Source organism: Patiria miniata, unplaced genomic scaffold (assembly GCF_015706575.1).
Source record: "Patiria miniata isolate m_02_andy unplaced genomic scaffold, ASM1570657v1 HiC_scaffold_2, whole genome shotgun sequence".
Taxonomy (NCBI): Eukaryota; Metazoa; Echinodermata; class Asteroidea; order Valvatida; family Asterinidae; genus Patiria; species Patiria miniata.
The window spans coordinates 11,857,443-11,874,856 of NW_024037058.1; the positions used below are offsets into that span (position 1 = coordinate 11,857,443).

General features: G+C 39.8%; 2 protein-coding genes and 1 pseudogene across 4 annotated transcripts in view; 1 reads left to right on the plus strand and 2 right to left on the minus strand.

Moving 5' to 3' along the window:
- Window positions 1-1,970, plus strand: part of LOC119726519 — a 62,242-nt gene extending 60,272 nt beyond the window's left edge. For all 3 annotated transcript variants that reach the window (XM_038198244.1, XM_038198245.1, XM_038198246.1), the window contains one exon: window positions 745-1,970. In XM_038198244.1, the coding sequence (XP_038054172.1) occupies window positions 745-867 (123 nt within the window). In that variant the 3' untranslated portion in view covers window positions 868-1,970. The remainder of the gene's footprint in view (window positions 1-744) is intronic.
- Window positions 1,685-11,457, minus strand: LOC119726520 (annotated as a pseudogene).
- A 4,795-nt stretch (window positions 11,458-16,252) lies between these two features.
- The window catches only part of LOC119726362 (scavenger receptor cysteine-rich type 1 protein M130-like), a 47,841-nt gene continuing 46,679 nt past the window's right edge, over window positions 16,253-17,414 (minus strand). Inside the window, exon 9 of the mRNA XM_038198018.1 lies at window positions 16,253-17,212. Within this exon, the coding sequence (XP_038053946.1) occupies window positions 17,178-17,212 (35 nt within the window). The 3' untranslated portion in view covers window positions 16,253-17,177. The remainder of the gene's footprint in view (window positions 17,213-17,414) is intronic.

The window sequence follows — 17,414 nt, forward strand, 5'->3', positions numbered from 1 at the left end:
GGAGCCAGACTGAGAGAGCAATGATCGTGTATCTGGAACCTGAAAATGCTTTTTAAGTAGCGCAATATGTAAGGGAGCAGACTAATGACCAGCCTGGCAGCTCGTAGAGATGAGTGGTTCATGCACGATGTCGCCAGCGCTGTATGGTCTAACCGTTACCGTTTTCTCTGATTTTTGTCTTGACTATCCAAATTTCATGTAGAATGTTCGTGTCAGTCGAGATCGTAAGTGGGTGCAAAATTCTCAAGCCTTATGGCCTTACTGAGGTCACCCTCCAGCTTCACCCCGAAGGATATTTTTGAGAATAAGGGGATCAAAGCTTCATCTGCAACATCAGCCGACATTTGAAGAAAAAAAAAAGTTGGGGGGAAAAAAAGGCCTGCGTCGCCGCACCACTTTGTGGCCCGGTGGCAAGCTCCATACCAGAAACCAGAGACTTTTTTTTGTGGCTTTATGGGAGATGAGAGCCACCAAGCTCCTATAGAAGAGCACACATGTATTGACAAAGCCTGACATCATTATGACCCGGGCCTTACTGTGCATCCAAATGTCTAACTAAAGTTTGGCGTGCGTGCACATTGTGATGGACGTGGCTGGAATATGCAGTGACACTAGAGAGGCGCACATGTTGTTGCCTTATAGTCTTAAGGAAGAGTCTATTCTTCTTGTAATTTTAAACTATTCACTTCTTCCGTTGTTTCCATCTTTACATGTTTTTTTTTCTTTTTCTTTTTTTTCTGGCAGGTCGGCACCAGGCTGCGCAATCGCATCGCTGACCAGCTACTGACTAATCTGGAACCCAATCACCATGAGACCATCATGCACCTGCAGACTGAAGAGCAGCAACATCAGAAGTACAAGCTGTGATGACACATTCTAACATCTTCATTACCATAACTAGGACCACAGGAATACAATCTTAGAATGAATAATCATTCCCTTCCAGTAATGATTTCAATAAATCAAACGGCAGATATATTTTTGTGTTACCTAATCAACATGAAAATAGTCATTATTTATGCCGCTTGGTCGAAGTATCTTTAAAGCAAATATCTATGAAAATTTAAATCCACCAGATGGAAGACTTAAGTTTGTGACCACCATGACATACATTTATTTATTGATAGAAATGATGAGGAGTTGATTAGGCCTATATAATAGTAGAAATCATCCCGAACGAATTTAACTTTAAAATCTTATAAGATCTTCTTAGAATCTTGATTCTTAACAATCTTAAGAGCGAGTAGGAATTTGTAATATTCTTACAAAGTGAGTAATAATATGGTAAGATTCTTATGGATTGATGATTATGTTTTTAAAACAAATTGGCAAGCGATTGAATCTTTAATAAACAGCTTTAATAAGTGCAACACATTGATTTATTAACTTCGAGCACCTTGTGTAAGTTTGATAACAATAATGGTTGTGAAAAATAAATCGATGTTTCTTGCATAACAAATAAGCCTTCAAAAATATGAGTAGGCTAATACTAAGTGTGAATATTCATGAGTCATGAATTTGTTTTGTACTTAAAAATATGACAGAGTTTTGATCAAAGAAGAATATGTAAATATTTTGGTATAAGATGCAATTTTGACTGTAGATTCCAAGATTGAAGTATTCATGAGAGGCTATAAAGAATGTAAGATACTTTTATATATTCATAAACAATACTACAAAGCAGTTTCTGCCATACGCTGTATTAAAACATGCCTTTTATTTTACTACACAATGTACATGTACTACACAATGTACATGTTAATGCTTTTTATCATGCGTTTCGTTCATGCCAATTGAAAAACAAATTTGAGCAAGAGCAAATTATGACTGAAAATTAATCAAAGTAGCATAGTGTGTCTCTTTCACTCTTTCAGCACTATTGATTGTAAAATGCACTTGTTTTCTTTTGTAACAAAAAGAACCGATATCCGTCCTAAAATAAAAAAGTCAATAACATTGTATTGAGTGAATTTCGTTTTTCTCTGTTTTCCTTTCTTTAAACCCTATCAGGTCAGCGTGAAATTTGGTGAATTTTCTTAATGATGGGACTCGTTCGAGGAGCTCATCCGGATCGACTCTGGTAATGTAAAGCCAGACGGGTTATTAGCGAGGAGAGTTGTGCTAATCAAACGCTCATGCTGGGACCATCATGATCCTAACGTGATGGTCTGTAGCCGCGGGGGGAACCATTGACAAAACGCCCATTTCGGACTGAGTCTGACTTTGAGATTTACTGCTTTTCCGTCAATCGCAAACAGTAACAAAATCGGGCTGGAAATACAACCTTTAAAGTCGCCATGAGCTTAATAGGCCTATGCTTAGACTTCAAATAAAGCTGATTTCTGGGTCCACTCCATATTTTCATTATTTGACCACCATAAATTGTCCGTTTCTCGGAATGAAAAACGCATGCGTGTGACATATTTCCACCACTGACTCTGCTCACCGAGAATGGTCTGTACGTGGTGGCTGACCCGAGTGAGTCAGGAGCCCCGACAATGATGGAATGGCAAGGGGCTACTTACCCGAGCCGACCCAGTTGAGCTAATCGAACGCACCCTTTATTAGGTGTCAAACAACTTCTGTGGGATTCTATGATTACCATGCCCAACAATTTATAAAATACTATTACGTACACATAAAATGTTTATTTTTGTATTCAGAATATGGAAATGTGCAGTTTTGTGGGTCAAAACCATGTTTTTTTTTGCACAAAAAAACCCGTTTACGTATCTACTCTAGATTTAACCTGAATAGTCATGTGACCAACTTCAATGCATGCTTGGCCAACATGGCCCCCATTATCGCGAAAAGCTGCTTTTATTTTCGCCTTTTCGCCGCCAAGTTTTGGGGAATTTAATACCCCAAAGTTTATTTTCATAAAAAAATGCTACATCCCCATATTAAGCAATATCAACTTTTCTTTTCTGCCAATTTTGGTAGATAGATTCAACTTTTGTGACAAAATGAAAACAAGTGATTTTGCACCAATATTTGTATTCCGCCCTCTAACAGCAACTTTGGATGCCAAACGTTTATTGATTGAATGAATATTGACCTCAAGAATTGTTGAATCAAATTTGGAAGCATTTGATTGAAAACCAATATTCCTGCCAAATTGAAGGGAAATCGGCTCAGACAAGCCGAAATACCATGGACTATCTTTTAGGGCATGCTACGCCCCCCCCCAAAAAAAACAAACCCTGATTAAGTGACAATCTTTTTGTGTTGCTCAAGTTACTAACTTTCTATAATGAGACATCAAAATTAATAGAAATGGCCCAAGATGAAGGTGATTACACTACGAATTAAGTGATGCATTTAATACACAACGGAGTAACCATACACATGCACATGTAGTCTATAAGCAGGGCTATGGCAGGCACTGCGTGAAGCTGGTTGTCAATAGTATCGTCACTCAGGGGTAGTTTCTTCAGAACCGCTAGTTTCTAAAACAACGAAAGTAGAGACAAACCAATTCAAATACAGTTCTCATTATCATATTCACAACAGACTAATACACCGACCTTAACAATTAGAAGCCATTAAGGTGGTGATATCACGATCTCACGCGCAGGACGAGCACGTGCTCTTAATAATGCTCCTCTGACCAATTGGGTTCCCAACATGCGCGCACCTCACCTGACAACCACCTTGATGAATTTGTATAGACTCATTGTGTGACACTTGATTCATCATCAAAATGTTTGATTCTAATTCTAAAACACAGATTTCGGAAATGATCAACCTAGTATTTTGAACTCGGTGAGACCTCCATGGTTTTTGCGTATTACATAGCCTTTACATTCCAGCGGCTGCTTTTAGTTGGTTTAAATTGTTTCAGTGTCTGTGCTATGCCTGTGATTGCCAAGCAGAGTGGTGCGTCCCAACTTATTCAATTAATTTTACGTTGTTTTATAAGATAACCAAAAACTGTCTGTGTTCCTACCGACAATGCAGATGACCCCGGCATCTCGGCTGTGGCTGCAGGTAGATGCTGTCCAGCAGAGGGACGGGCAGTCACCGAGTCCCTCCTCCGAGCCGGTACAAGCCACGCCCTCCATATGGACCTGTCCGCTTCCTTCCCCGAAGTGCGCTCCGGACTTGGCCTCCACGGCGCCGTTGTACCCGAGTTGTCGGCAGACCACCCCGGCATCAGTGACGTCCCAGCCACGGTCGCAGATCGTTCCCCACGTGTCGTTTCGGAAGATCTCCACCCGGCCACTGAAGTCGTTGGAACCGCCCTCCAACCGAACAGTGTCTGTTTCAAGTACGATTCAGGGAATGAATAAAGCTCAGTCAACATGACATTAGGAACGGACTCGTGTTTTCTACAATGTTGAAGAAAACTACACCTTGACCCTTTGCATGGCAGCCATCTTTGAGGGAAGTTTTTTTTCCCCCGCTTACTAGACTTTTATGCTTCATTGTGCAGCTATACATAAAAACCCCGGCCGTAATAGTTAGCCACATAATCTGTGCGCTACTTCAAATTATCTTAATGCAATGTCGGAACGGAATTTTTTTTTTAATGAATGCTTGAGCTAAGTTAAGTTAGAATTTAAAAAAAGGAGCTGGAGGAGAAGGAGTACAAGTTAAAGCAGCAAAATAATATAGCTCGCAAGAAAAACAAACAAAAACGGGAACATTCCAACAAGAAAAAAAATAGGGAAGGAAATTATCGGAATCCAGTAAAAAATGGAGGAGTGAACATGATAAATTAAATATATATTACTTTGACGTATTAAATTCACCAAGGATTAAAAAAAACAACACGCATATACGAACTAAAAGCTAATATTTAATTTATCAAAACACAACACGCATATATGAACCAAAAGCTAATTTGGATAACAAGAAGAAACAATTTCACAATCAGTAGGACTAAAACTGACACCTACTTAAATTGGGTTGACAAACTACTCCGGCAACGTTTGAGCTTTCACACTGCTGGTAGTTGGTGCAGACAAACGGGCAGTCGACCAGTCGGCTCTCCGTCCCCTCACAGGCGACTCGGCTCATCATGATCGGCAGGTCGCCTCTCCCGTATTCTGAGGCTGTGTTGGCCTGGATTGCAGCACCTAGGTCCAGCTGACGGCACACCGTGTTGGCGTCGTTTATCCCCCCCAGTCATTACCGCACACCGCTCCCCAGGATTCTGTATCGCGGTGGTAAATTTCCACTCGGCCACGCAACGCATCAGTGCCATTCACCAACCTCACTGCACCATCCACTGGTTATGTATAATTATATACATAATAAGTCACGATTACATGATTGTGTATATACTACCAGATCAACTCAAAACTTTGCAAGCTAAACAAAAATCTAATATAAATGATAAATAGCCCCACTCATTATTTCAGATATAGCGTGGTATGTGAAAGAAGGAACCCCTCCTCTTATTGCGTTGGTCATTGTGTTACGAGAATCTCAGGAATTCATGTGAGATATAATAGGGGGAATGTGTTAGGTAACAATAGTCTAGGGTGTGTATAATGGTATAGGGAGATTGAAGGGTGCCCCTCTGTCACATATCGTGCTGGGTATACATTATTTTGTCTGATCTCAAATATAATGCACTTAACGAGGGGCAAAAAGAAGACCACATACTTTCAGCGAACGTTGTTGTAAACAAACCTTGATAATTTAGTTTGAATGTGCATACAAAGATATCCTGCAGATAGAATAAGGATTTTATTTAACAAGGCTTTAATTTGAAGGAAAAAAATCTCATCTTGAGGTCGGGCTGTCAAAAGCCATGTCTAGAAGATCTTTAAATCATTTTTGAACGAAATGATGACTTTGCTCAATGTGATTTTTCTAACGAATCAATAGCTTTCATTAAGTACCTAATTGGCATCCGAATACCTCAAACCTCACTCTGTAAATTGTGGAAGTCCAGGACAGGGGTAGTATGCGAATAAACCTTGCTGTGGGTACCACAGGAAAGGTGACATTCGTCGGCCGATCACTGCTCAAGGTGAACTAAAAAAAAAAAAAAAAAAAAAAAAATTAAAAGCAGGATTAGAGTGGAACTGTTCGGAACATGTCGGTACAGAAAAACATACATATTTGTTGCATATGATGGTGTTCCCTCATAGGCATTCACGGATAGAGCTTGGAAAATAGTTTGCCTTTGGTTGACTATATCGCTACAGTTACCATCGACAATAGTAATTTAGTTAATACAGGTTTCGCGGTTGCATTTTACCAGTCTGACAGGAACATAATCATTATTTCGATCCACAACATCGTTGGACTGGATTGTGTTAATGTCTGCTTCAAATTTCAACCAATGGATATCCTTTTCGCAGACTGATGATCCACGAATTTAGTATTCTAATTAGCCCCAGCTTCGGAACGTTCGTCTCAGGTGGATACTCTGCTTTTTTTCCCATTCGTATTAGCGCTTCGGTCTTTTCCTTTATCATTCCTGTCATGCATGGTGATGGAGGAGATTAAAGGATGAAACTAATGGCACTATTTTAACTGAAGATAAAGAGTTGAAACTTTGTCACAAATCATGTAATCATTAAAAAAGGAACAAAGACAGTCATTTCAGAACATATAGAGTACCTTGTCACTAATGGAAAAGTAAGGTAGCACTTTAGTGAAATGGATAGAGCTATAGAAACGTCAAGTTTTAAAGAAATGAGGGGGAAAAACTTAAAGAGTTTCAAACTGAAATATCTTGTTTCCAATTTGGAAATATAACATTTTTAGGCCAACGATGCTGTGGAAAGCAATTAATAAAGATGACTGAATGTTTGGAAAGCGCTCTCTGTAACTCACTCTGATTGCTCCACCGCCAGCATTGGCTAAACTCTGCCAGTCATCTGACTCGGCTGTGAGGCTGTGCTGAACTGAAAATGCCTGGACATAATAAGCGGTTCCTGTGTAGTGTCCTTGCATGGTGAGCCCGGTAACCACCGTGGGTTTACCCAGGTCAACCTGGATCCACTGGTCTGCTGGAGTGCTTGGTAGCCATCCTTGGCTTCCTGTTGGACATGATAGAATGGTTTCATTGTTATTGTTATGGGAAATGTGCCAATTTGAAAATAATGCGCAAATTCAGAAATATCACGAACAATCTGGAGGCAGAAATCTGTGTTTTGACGTATACATTGTGGAAGCGGCGAGGAGGAACCCTGGTCGGAGCATTTCAGCTACGATACGTCGCATTTATAATTATATCAACAACTATGGTCACTAGCAAGGTCTTGCAGAAATTTTGAATGTAATTCAGACGAACGTCGTTTTTTATCTAGATATAAAACAATCAATCGGTAATTTCACTACGCGGTATATACCGCGAGGTAGCGCGAGCGAAAACCGCTGTGCTGATGGAAACTGCTGCAGATTTTCCAAAATAAATCTGCATTCTGATTAATCACCGCTTGGGTGGTTTATATATGGAGCTTGGTCATATCTTTACCTTTCACTAATCGTAAGCATGAATTTGCAAAGTTCCGAGGGGTTTTCCACCCAACTGTTAATACCACGCGACACCGCGCTTCCAGTATAAATTTGCCCTCATGCTGGAGTTTTGCGTAATGAAACAATAAAGCGAGAATCCGTGTTAGCAAATCCACTGAAAGACAACTTTGGCCCACTAATTTCATGGCTATGCTAATCACCTAAGTCTATGGTCACCATTCTGTGCCTACAGCGTTATAGTATCACAAAACTCTGCGTTAAACCTGCGAGCAAATAGTCCATAAGAAGCCGTGTGAAACCATAATTTTCTCACCGAGTCATGTTTGCGCTTTTCTTAGCTTGAAATTTTCTGATATATATATAATCTTTGCTGCCGTTAAGCAGCGCCAAGTAATTGGGCCCTAATAATACAGCACTGCTGGGATAAGCAAGGAAGCATGGGCAGAAAGACAAATGACTAAATTCACCATTAGGCAAGAAGCAACTGCATACAACATAATATAATCATATAGGCTTACCATAATATAAAAACACAACATAACAGGGCGAGTCAAAACGAAAGTGACCGAGTTAGAAAAAAAACCCAACAACACTGATTTGGCTCGCTCCATGTTATAAAAATAATATATTTATATGTGAGTTCATTTTTTTGACTGATAACGGGGAAAATGTCGCGTCATTTGCATACTCTAATCACAAGTTATCACAATTTTAATTGAAATACCCCAAAATTCAGCACCACTGATCATGTACCGATACGCATTGAATGAATACCGTTTGAAATACGGTAATCCATGGGGGTTTTCCTACCTCCATGAATGAACGAAAACTTGCACAGGAAAACAGAAAAATATCAAAATCAATCATCATTTGGAGGAAAATACTTGATTTGTTTCTAATATGCAAAACACAAGTCTGACATAAAATAATTTTTCAGTCTTGAGTCTTGACTCAAATTATTAAAATATCATTTGTATTTGAATGCCTGTGTGTAATCTGAGGTTCTCACTCAACTGATAGCTTCAACGCATTTAGCAATTCACGGTCGGCTGTAATGTATGCATGTATGCATATTAGTTCTGACGGTATGGATCAATTTCAGTAATTCTTTTCATGAGTGGAAGACATTGCTCGTTTAATGCGCTAAATTGGTGTATAAAATATGATTGCTTTATAAGGGGGAAAATAATTAATCCAGGTCACTTGCTTTGTTACTCACCCTGCATCGATACAGGATTGTTGTTTATAGAAAGGATGCGATACCTACCTACATTGAGTCGAGCGTCGCTTGGGAGATAGCTACTACTATAGACGGACGACGCCGTCATGCTGCTATCAGGGAATCTTCCGTCTTCGAGCCCTAAGGCCTCGGGTCTGCATGGTGCTAATGAAATAATAAGGAATTTATTATTAACAAATTCAGCAGGTTAAATCTGGACTTAATGTCACTCGATCTGCACTGGCGTCGCTGGTGGTGGATAATCCTCGTATTGGCCCAGAGAGTAAGGTTTTGGGAAACCTTAAGATTTAAGGACAAGTCACTGGACAGTCGTGGTGCCAGATGAAATGAGCATGCGAAATGGGAATTTAGGCCGCATGCGTATCCCGTATTCGTACTATTTCGAATGGTCAATGATTAGTATTATCATACGCTGGGTTTGCCATGTAATTGAAATCGAAATACACTCATATTGGGGTCGAGGATGCACAACTCGTCCCCCATGTAATTGGAATACCACGTGGGACGGTACGTATGCGGTAACTGTGCATATCGCGGTGCGTGGGGGACCAAATGGTTACTGGTGCTTCACCATAGGCGTAGCCACCGAAGGGGGGGGGGGGTAAGTAAGGGGGTATTCCCCCAATATTTTGTAAAGACTGCCCTTTTCCATTCAAATGTCCCTTTTTCCATCTGCGCTTACCCCCCAATATTTGTAAAGAGTGACCTTGTTTAACATTGTGCCTTTTTTCAGAACAAGTGCCCTTTAATTGGCCAACTATTTGATTTTGCAGAGCCAAATTGTCCGGATAAAAAAAACCCAAATGTGTCAACATTTCAGCACCGGTGTGCAAATGCCCTTTTCAAGAATTTTTTACCCCCGGAATAAATATGACCTTGTTACGTCCCTGTTTACCATATTATTTTGCTCCTTTATGTAAAAAGGCATTTTTTTCTTTTATTTTACATTTTTTATTTAAATGCTTCCAAATTTGGTAGAAATAGTCTTGTCAAGTTTGATCACTTCACTGACTTTGTTTGGATAAGGTCATCATGTTTAACCGAAAATCGGCTCATGTGATGTACTGATTATTACTGCTTGGTGTTTGTTCATCCTGCATTGTAGCTAATCACGTGACCATGAATTTTAGTCTTAAGCTAATATAATTGGTCGAAGTTTTTTATTCATAAATTGCACATTTCCAATAAAAAGGACCAATGTTTATAACTATTTTAAATCAGTTGACACGGCAACCATGATGTCCACAGAATTATTTGGATACCATAGTGGCCAAAATATGAGTAGATTTCATGGCGTTCCGCGGCAATTACAACGAGTTTTGGAGGGGCACATTGCGCCCCCACTCCCCGGTCCTGAAAGGGCTAAGATATTGTCTCCTTTCAGTTTAATGGTTGGTAAATTACCTGAAGAAAGTAAGTGTCCAACACGGGTAGGTCCCTCGCTGATAGGGTGACAGGAACAAAATTCTGTAAATCAATGTACAAAAAATAAATCATGCATGATTGGTACAGCAGTGTGTGTACGTAGTTCAGGCATGTTGATAGCAGACTGTTGAGAACTGGTACATGGCTTGCCTTTCATCTCTGTGACTAGGGTTCGAATCCACCCATGAACGCCAACAGGTGAATTGGGTTCTCACGCCCCTGCCTTAATCTTTGGACTTCCCCCGAAAAACTTAATAGAGTTTTCCTCCTACGTCAGTCTTCAACGGAGCGTTTCTTTATCATTTTCTCTTTCTAAACTTCTTCGGGCTTGTAATATCCAACACCGGCGCATTTTTGGAATCATTAGTTTCATTTTTAAACCCCCCCAATAAATTCTTCAACAAACGTATTTACATGCATATTCATCGAAGATACAAACACGAGGCTGCCACTACAGGTTTTTATTTAGAACTTGCAAAACACCGGATGCAAATACGACCAAAAAACACCGGTATGATAAGCGCTCATTTGCTATCAAGGTATAGGTAATTGCGGATGAAACATCGTTTAATGTTTGGGGATGAAAATCAAAATAAGCAATATTTGACGCATGTAAAAGACAGGAATAGGCATGTGTTTGGGTACATAAATTCGAGAAAGACGAAACAGTTTCACTGTCTCATGAGTAGACCCTTACGGTCCATTGAGCTTATCAAGCATACTTTTTTTTTATATTCGGACTAAAATAATCACTCCCAATTTGAAAGCTAACCTTTGCTTGCTATTTGTTTTTCAAGGAGAAAATGTACTGTAAATCGATATGTAACTCTATGAAAAGTAATGACAATTATCATCGGAATCAACAGCAGTCATATAATGCTTTTTAATTGGCATAGTTTTAAGCATGTTATTCACAGCTGGACTTTTCGCCCTTCATCAAGCGTTTTTGAAAAGTTTGAGCGCATGACATCAATGAAATCCTCACGGAATATCGCGTCGGTAAGAACAGGAAAACCAAACTTATTCCGGTCACTTATTGGAATTTTTTTTTTCTACACAAATTGCAACACATAAGACCAACAAGGATGAGGAATTTGTCTATAAAAAGAAAACAATTTACACAAAATTAAATCAATGTTTTTTGACGAAAAATGACACCATTAATTTAATTTTATGAATTTGTGATTGTCACTTACGGCAAAGTATGGTGAGCACAAGCACAGCAAGGAACCAAGTCGATGCCATCGTTGCTGTTTATCTAACGATGTTGTAAAGTTTATTCGCTCAGACAATCTCCTGCAGCAATTGTCTCACGCGATGGATGCGGCACGACACCGATGATCGTCTGGGCTCTAACACTCACAGTGCGCGGTGTTAGGCCAAAAAAAAAATAAGTCGGTCTCTGGTCAGCGCGCACGTCGATTTTAAGCATGCGCGTCGATCTTTTTTTTTTCCAAAATGTTCCGCGGTATTTCCAACAGCGCCCTCTATTTCAACACCTCCTCAATTTGTTTTACCAAAGAGCACCAAGGAATGGGAAATTGCACCAAGGCAAATGATCGAAAGCACCAAGGCAAATTGTGGAGGACACCAATGTACATGAGGACACCAAAAAAGCAAAATAGTACCCACCTTGTCTGTACAATCCAAGCTTGAAAAAAAAAAAAAAGGAAAAAAAAAAGCCGCGTGGCCACGTCAATTCTGGAACTTTGGTCTGACCAGAGACCGAATATTTTTTTTTTGGCCTTATATAGAGTCGAAGTGCCAATAAATAACCTATGAACATAACATGAACACAATCTCTCACGCCAGGCAGAGTTCCAAAGTTACAAACATCTGTCACGTATACACTAGCTTGGTTAGTCTGCGTGCAAGACGTCCATTATATGCTCCACACAACATTCTGATAATTCTGCGAATGATTTTATGCTGTGCATAAATGACAAATCGTTAATGTGTAAGAACAGCTCGGCATCCAGCGTTTGGCATAAAAGACTAATAACCCAGTGAACTTAATTGGCATGCCAGGATGTTTACAGTTTAGAGCGTCCGGGTTTAAGATGTCCCGAAACAGATACTTAAGTGGATGTGGATAAATTTCCCCCGTAAAGTTTACAGTCAAAATTAGGACGCCCATTATTACTTTCGAAAATAATCTCAAATGTTGCGAAGACATGAAATAGAAAACTAGCAAAAGTATTATTATTTAGGGTGTAATGACTGATAACAGTTTGAGGTTACGTCCCAGAAAATTTGCTCTTGTAACACTACCTTCTGAGTTCCTGTATAGGGTACTAGGTTCTTGATTCAAGAGAGTCCAAAACATCATGGGAGAGAAATCAACGGAAAGACTTTCAAAGATTTGACTCAGTGGCGTAAAGTCATTTACACAGTGGTTTAAATCAGCGCTGGCGAACGGGGGTCGGGGTGGGGGTGGGGGGGGGGGGGGGAGCAAAATCCTGAAAGTGCCCGCTCGTGGAAATTCGAAAACCTGGGGGTGGGGGCTGCATGGTACTAGGCGAGTTGTATATGATGCATACGTACATCTGAAGCCCGGTTCATACTCCACGCGAAAGCGAAAGCGAACGCGAATTTGTGACGTCATGGCTAGTAATCGCGCTGCGAATTCGTAAAAGTTCAACACATTTAGGTCTAAACTCGGGCGAATTTCGTAGCGAATGTTTCATGGCGTCAAATTCGCTAATTCGCATTCGCTTTCGCATGAAGTATGAACCGGGCCTTATGCAAACTGGCGCGCATATCAAGACAATTCTTTAAATCTGTTAAGCCGTTTGCTCTCCGTTTTCAGTGCTATTTAATGCATTTTGCCTGTTAGTAGTTATATAACTTAGCCTTAAAATGGGCATTTTTTGTTTCTTACCACAAAAATGGGGGGGGGGGGTGGTTTCCAATGGCCCTTCTTCTGTTGAAAAAGTGTGTGTGGGTGTGTGTGATGGTGTGAGCTTGTCTTACATACGCAGTCGAACCATATGTTATATTTGTATAATTATTAGTTCCCTCGGTGCTGAAAGTTGACAAACTATAGTTCCCTCAGCGAACTTCCAATATACCCCTGGGAGCTAATATCGACTATCCAACATCAAACCATGTTATATCTGTATACTGTTTAATCAAAAATTCCCCGTGTGAAGGAAAATTACCTCTTTCTTAAAGTGGACATTTTCTTTAGATTTTTTTTGTCATAAGCTGAAATGAATTTCCCCGCTTTGTTTTGAGGATTCTGTAGATAGTAGCCACTCCATATCACGATACATCTATGCAGTGTCTGCTACAACGAGCTACACTTTTACAGCAAATCACTTAAATGTACATGAAGTGCCTGTACTTCCCCAGAATGTTGTCCCAGCAACAGCGCCCTCATGTGCCAGCAAATACAGTTAATATTATAAATGCTCGGCGCCCGCGAATCGAGGGCGAAGATAGGGACTTATCTCGAAATAAATATGCACGAGAAGAGAGAACTAAGCAGTGAAGAATGTAACGGCCATGCGCTGTTTCAGCTTTGATCGTTAAAGGCCCTGTCACACTGTCTGCGATCTTATATGCACTCTCACTGCGTCCTTGAAAATTAGCTGGGGCGTAACAACAACTACTAGGTCGCAAGATGGGCGCCAGAGGGTCTTAATGGTCTCCAATGAGCGCAAAGGTCTTTGAACATGCTCAAAACAATCGCAACACCTCTGCGCTCTGGCCAGGGCGCCGTAATGACGCAACTTGGGCGCTGTGCAAGCGTGAATCGTGCGACATTGAAATGGCATTGAAGTAGCTTAGGCGCAAAGCAGTCGACGTAGTCTTCATAAGAAAGTAACTCGACTGCGATGAACTTGTAGAATAATTTTTTTTAAACTAGACTTTGTATTGACCGTTTTGTCGTGGTATTTATACAGTGCAAGTGACGTAACATGAGCGTATTTTGGTCGAATAGAGAGCGCGACGCATGCTACGAGGATGTATCAACAGCGAGCAGAGCGTAATTTGGGCGTAGTGACAGCGCAGCGGCAGCGACTAGATCGAGTAATTGAGCTTGACAGGGGCGCATAGAGAGCGAGTTGAACGCATCGTAAGCGCAGTAAGAGCACAGTATGAGCGTAGCTTGAGCTTCTTTGAGACAAAAAGTTGTCATTTTCTTGCGTCCTCGCTTCGATGGTTAAATTTATGAATTATTTTTTGTCGCCGTAAGGTCTCCTATGAGATCGCATATAATGTGACAGGCCCTTTAGCCAACTCGATCTCTGCAGATCTAGCGACTTCAATGCGTTGTGCATAATACGTGAATCACCTCCGACACATTTTACCCCAACCAAATGATTAAGGTTGTTTACCGCGAAAATAACACATCTTGATTTGGAATTAATTTGTTAAAAGAAAATTGCTAGCTCGCCAGAATTAGAAAAAATAATCATGGTAAAAACAAATAGCAGGCTGAAGATTTTTTTTATTTTTAAAACGCCTAGTTCCACTGTAGTGCAATTTTGAGCGGCATTAAAAGTTCCACTAAAGAGCTCATGACACGAGTCTTACTTGGGAACATATTTGTTTGTGTGTGAAAACTCTTTTCCACTTTTTTGGTTAATTTTATTGAAAAGTGAACCTTTCTAAACTTTTAATTTTCCCATGCTTTTTCTGACAAAATAATGAGGGCGCTGTTGCAGTGATGCCATTTTAGGAAGACACTTTTCACTTACTGGGTTTTCTATTCAAATTATGAACCCAAATATCTGTTCATTGAAAACAATTGTGAGAAAACATCTGTCATTAGCTTACTTTAATGTACTGAAACAACAACGAATCACCAATGAAAGGAAATTTTACGACGGCAAACAAATGTAAATTCTGACACATTGTGGTACTCAAATACCTGTGTAACATTGAGGTTTCTGCCTAAAAAAACCAACAAAACAAAACAAAATCTTAAAATGGCAAAATGAACATTGAAAATAATGTTCAATGGTTCCATTTGCCATTGCTCATGATGGTGGACAATTCATGATCGACTTGCCGGTAGGTCGGCACAAGGCTCGGCAATCGCAGTGCAACAGAAGTTTGACATGCGTGCACTTAATGAAATTGTGAATGACACGGCTGGAATAATGCAGTATAGCACTGGAGAGGCGCACATGCTGCCAACATTAATTTTAAGAAGTCGTCTGTTGTCTTGTAGTTTCAAATTAATTATAGTTTCAGACTGAACTTCTTCCATTGTTTGTAATTCTATTTCTACATTTTTTTTTTTTTTTAAATTATTTTTTTTCTGGCATGTCGGCACAAGGCTGCACAATCGCATCGCTGACCAGCTACTGACTAATCTGGAACCCAATCACCATGAGACCATCATGCACCTGCAGACTGAAGAGCAGCAACACCAGAAGTACAAGCTGTGATGACACATCCTAACATGCTCATTGCAATCAATATGACAAGAATACCATCATTTCTTAAAATGATTAATCATTCCCTTTGAGTAATGATTGCAATAAATCAAATGGCTGATTTATTGTTGTCTTACCTAATCGACCTGAAAATTGTCATTATTTATGCCACCCGGTCCGTATCTTTAAAAGCAAAAATTGATAAAAATTTGAATTCGCCAGATGAACACGTTTTTAACTATCATGACATATTTATTGATCAAAATAACGAGGAATTGAGTATATATTGAAACCATCCCCTACGAATTTAACTAATAAGATCTTATAAGAATCTTAAATTTTATATGAATCGTATACGATTCTTATAAGCGAGTAAGACTCTTATGGATCGATTGATGATGATATTTTCAAAATGAATTGGCAAGCGGTGGAATCTTTAGAAGATTACCAACAGCTTTAATATTAGTGCACATTAACTACAAGGACCTATTGTGTACGTTCAGTGGCGTCACCAGACTTTTCAGTCTGGGGGGGGGGGGGGGGGGGGGGGGCACGGGGGGGGGGCACCAGCATTTAATGGGGGGGGGGGGCACTTAGGTGGATACGGATCGCCGTCCTGGGGGAGGGGTCTAAGGGGAGGGGGTGCCCCCCTCCCCTTTGGAAAATTTTCGCATACGGAGGATGGGCTAGATGCAAAATGGTGCCACATTTGATGCTAAATTCGATCTGAAGATATCTCAAGAAATTGCTATTTTTGAGGTAATGAGGCACGTGCCCCCCTGGCCCCCCCTTGGCGACGCCACTGTGTACGTTTGATAACATTAATGATTGTGAAATATAACTCGATGTTTCTAGAATAACACATAAGCCGTCCGACATGAGTATTAGTTTTTTGAATATTCATGAGGTCATGATTCTTGTTGTATTCAAAATAATTGTGACAACGTTTTGATCAGAGAGGAATGTGTTAATATGTTGGTATAAGATGCAATTTTGACTGTAGATTCCAAGAACAAAGTATCCACGAGAAGCTAAAGAGAAAGCAAGATATTTTTATAATTACATTCACAAACAATTACTGCAAAGCAGTTTCTGCTACACGTTGTATTGAAACATGCCTTATATTTTACTAAACTGAATGTGAATGTTTTTATCATGCGTTTTGTTCAAATCGAAAAACAAAATTGAGCAAGAGCAAATTATGATGTAAATTAAACATAAAAGCATACTGTGTCTCTTTCTATCCAAAGGTGTGACCTACTAAGTGAAAAGTACATGTGCTTCGGCCATTAGCACTATTGATTGTAAATGCACTTGTGTTCTTATGTAACAAAAAGAACCCAAATCCGTCCTCGATAAAGGAAATAAAAGGTAAATGTCATTGTATTGAGTGAATTTCGTTTTTCTCTGTTTTCCCTTCTTTAAACCATATTAGGTCAGCCTGAAATTTGGTGAATTTTTCTTAATTATGGGAGTCGTTTGAGTAGCTCATTTAAAGTTACTAGACATCAACATTAATTTAAATGGCACAAAATGAAATTGATTACACCACGAATTAATTGATACATTTTAATACACAACGGAGTAACATTTATACCAAGCGTATGCCACAATACAGGTAAATGTAGCCTTTAAGCAGGGCTATCACAGGAACTGCATGAAGCTGGTTGTCAATAGTCTCGTCACTCACTGTTGGTTTCTTCAAAACCACTAGATTCTGAAACAATGAAAGAAGAGAAAATCCCATTCAAATACAGTCCTAAATATCATATTTACAACAGAAAAAAATCCGCCGACCTCAATAATTAGAAACCATTAAAGTGGTTATATGACGATCTCACGCGCAGGATTAGCACGTGATATTGTAATGCTCCTTTGACCAATAGGGTTCCCAACATGCGCGCGCATCACCTGATAAT